The sequence below is a fragment of the Chlorella variabilis genome (genome assembly GCF_000147415.1).
Source record: "Chlorella variabilis unplaced genomic scaffold CHLNCscaffold_34, whole genome shotgun sequence".
In the NCBI taxonomy this organism is placed as follows: Eukaryota; Viridiplantae; Chlorophyta; class Trebouxiophyceae; order Chlorellales; family Chlorellaceae; genus Chlorella; species Chlorella variabilis.
In genome coordinates, this window is record NW_005435054.1 from 354,655 (window position 1) to 356,381 (window position 1,727).

The window sequence follows — 1,727 nt, forward strand, 5'->3', positions numbered from 1 at the left end:
CGCGGCAAAATGGACGGGCGACAACAACGCCTCCTGGTCCGACCTACAGTGGTCCATTCCTGGCCTCGCTGCCGCTGGCATGGTTGGCATCCCCATGGGTGGGTTGGGGCCATGTGGTTGAAGCTGCTGGAAGAGAGCAAATGGGGGCTGCGCATAGGCTGGGGACTTGCGCTCACGCGCTTTCTGACCGCTCCCTCTTCTCGTGTTGCAAGCGCAGTCGGCGCCGACATCTGTGGCTTCTCCTCAAACACAACCGAGGAGCTCTGCGGGCGGTGGATCGAGCTTGGTGCCTTCTACCCCTTTGCCAGAGATCATTCAGAGATCGGCACCAGCTATCAGGTGGGTGGGGAATGACGCTGAGGCCGCCCACCTGCCCAACTGCTTCGTTGTTTGGCTGCAAACAACCCCCAAAACCCACCTGGTGCTTTGTCGTCGGCAGCCCCACCACCCCCACCTCCGCCTCACACACTCACTGGCCCCTTGCGCGATGGCACGCCGGCATGTTGGCATGGGAACGCCAAGCCCGGCACGGTAGCGGCGGCTGACTGAGTAATGGCACAGCCGACCGCCGCGGCAGGCCACTTTGCACTCCTGCCTGCAATGCATGCACCCTTACATGTGCAGCCTTCTGGTATTTTCATGTGCCTGGGAGATGTGCGGGCATGGGGGCCCATGTGCCCCATGCCATTTGAGTGCCCGGCGGCGGCGCTGCCTGCCGCCGGGAGCCCGCACCAGCATCGGCACCCGTCGGCCTGGCAGGCCTAAGCTGCTAAGGATCCCCACGTCCCCCACCACGTTGTGGGGGTTGCGTGTCCGGCAGGACGGGGAGCGGGGCCAGGGTGGGGTGACCCTGGGACGCTCAGCTGGGGGGAGGGTGGTCGGAGCCATGGAGAGGGTGCTCCCTGGTCCACCCCCTCTCTTGATGCCCCTTGATCACGTGTGCCCCCTGCCCAAGGTCTGCTCACGCGGCCTATCATAGCGGGGTGACTGTAACACAGGGTAACTCCTGGTGCCTAGACAGATCTGCCTGTTTTTCTGCCCGACTGCTGCGCAGGTCCACCTTCCCGGGCAGCGGTGCCTACGCGGCAAAATGGACGGGCGACAACAACGCCTCCTGGTCCGACCTACAGTGGTCCATTCCTGGCCTCGCTGCCGCTGGCATGGTTGGCATCCCCATGGGTGGGTTGGGGCCATGTGGTTGAAGCTGCTGGAAGAGAGCAAATGGGGGCTGCGCATAGGCTGGGGACTTGCGCTCACGCGCTTTCTGACCTCTCCCTCTTCTCGTGTTGCAAGCGCAGTCGGCGCCGACATCTGTGGCTTCTCCTCAAACACAACCGAGGAGCTCTGCGGGCGGTGGATCGAGCTTGGTGCCTTCTACCCCTTTGCCAGAGATCATTCAGAGATCGGCACCAGCTATCAGGTGGGTGGGGAATGACGCTGAGGCCGCCCACCTGCCCAACTGCTTCGTTGTTTGGCTGCAAACAACCCCCAAAACCCACCTGGTGCTTTGTCGTCGGCAGCCCCACCACCCCCACCTCCGCCTCACACACTCACTGGCCCCTTGCGCGATGGCACGCCGGCATGTTGGCATGGGAACGCCAAGCCCGGCACGGTAGCGGCGGCTGACTGAGTAATGGCACAGCCGACCGCCGCGGCAGGCCACTTTGCACTCCTGCCTGCAATGCATGCACCCTTACATGTGCAGCCTTCTGGTATTTTCATGTGCC

General features: G+C 63.5%; 1 protein-coding gene across 1 annotated transcript; it reads left to right on the forward strand.

The window, feature by feature from the left end:
* Nucleotides 1-1,043: 1,043 nt before the first annotated feature.
* Nucleotides 1,044-1,435, forward strand: CHLNCDRAFT_28370 (hypothetical protein; the record flags this gene model as incomplete). The annotated part of the gene is made up of 2 exons (XM_005843131.1): nucleotides 1,044-1,179; nucleotides 1,299-1,435. Coding segments are annotated over 2 exons (273 nt in total), but the record flags the coding sequence as incomplete, so codon positions are not given.
* Between the last annotated feature and the right edge of the window lie 292 nt (nucleotides 1,436-1,727).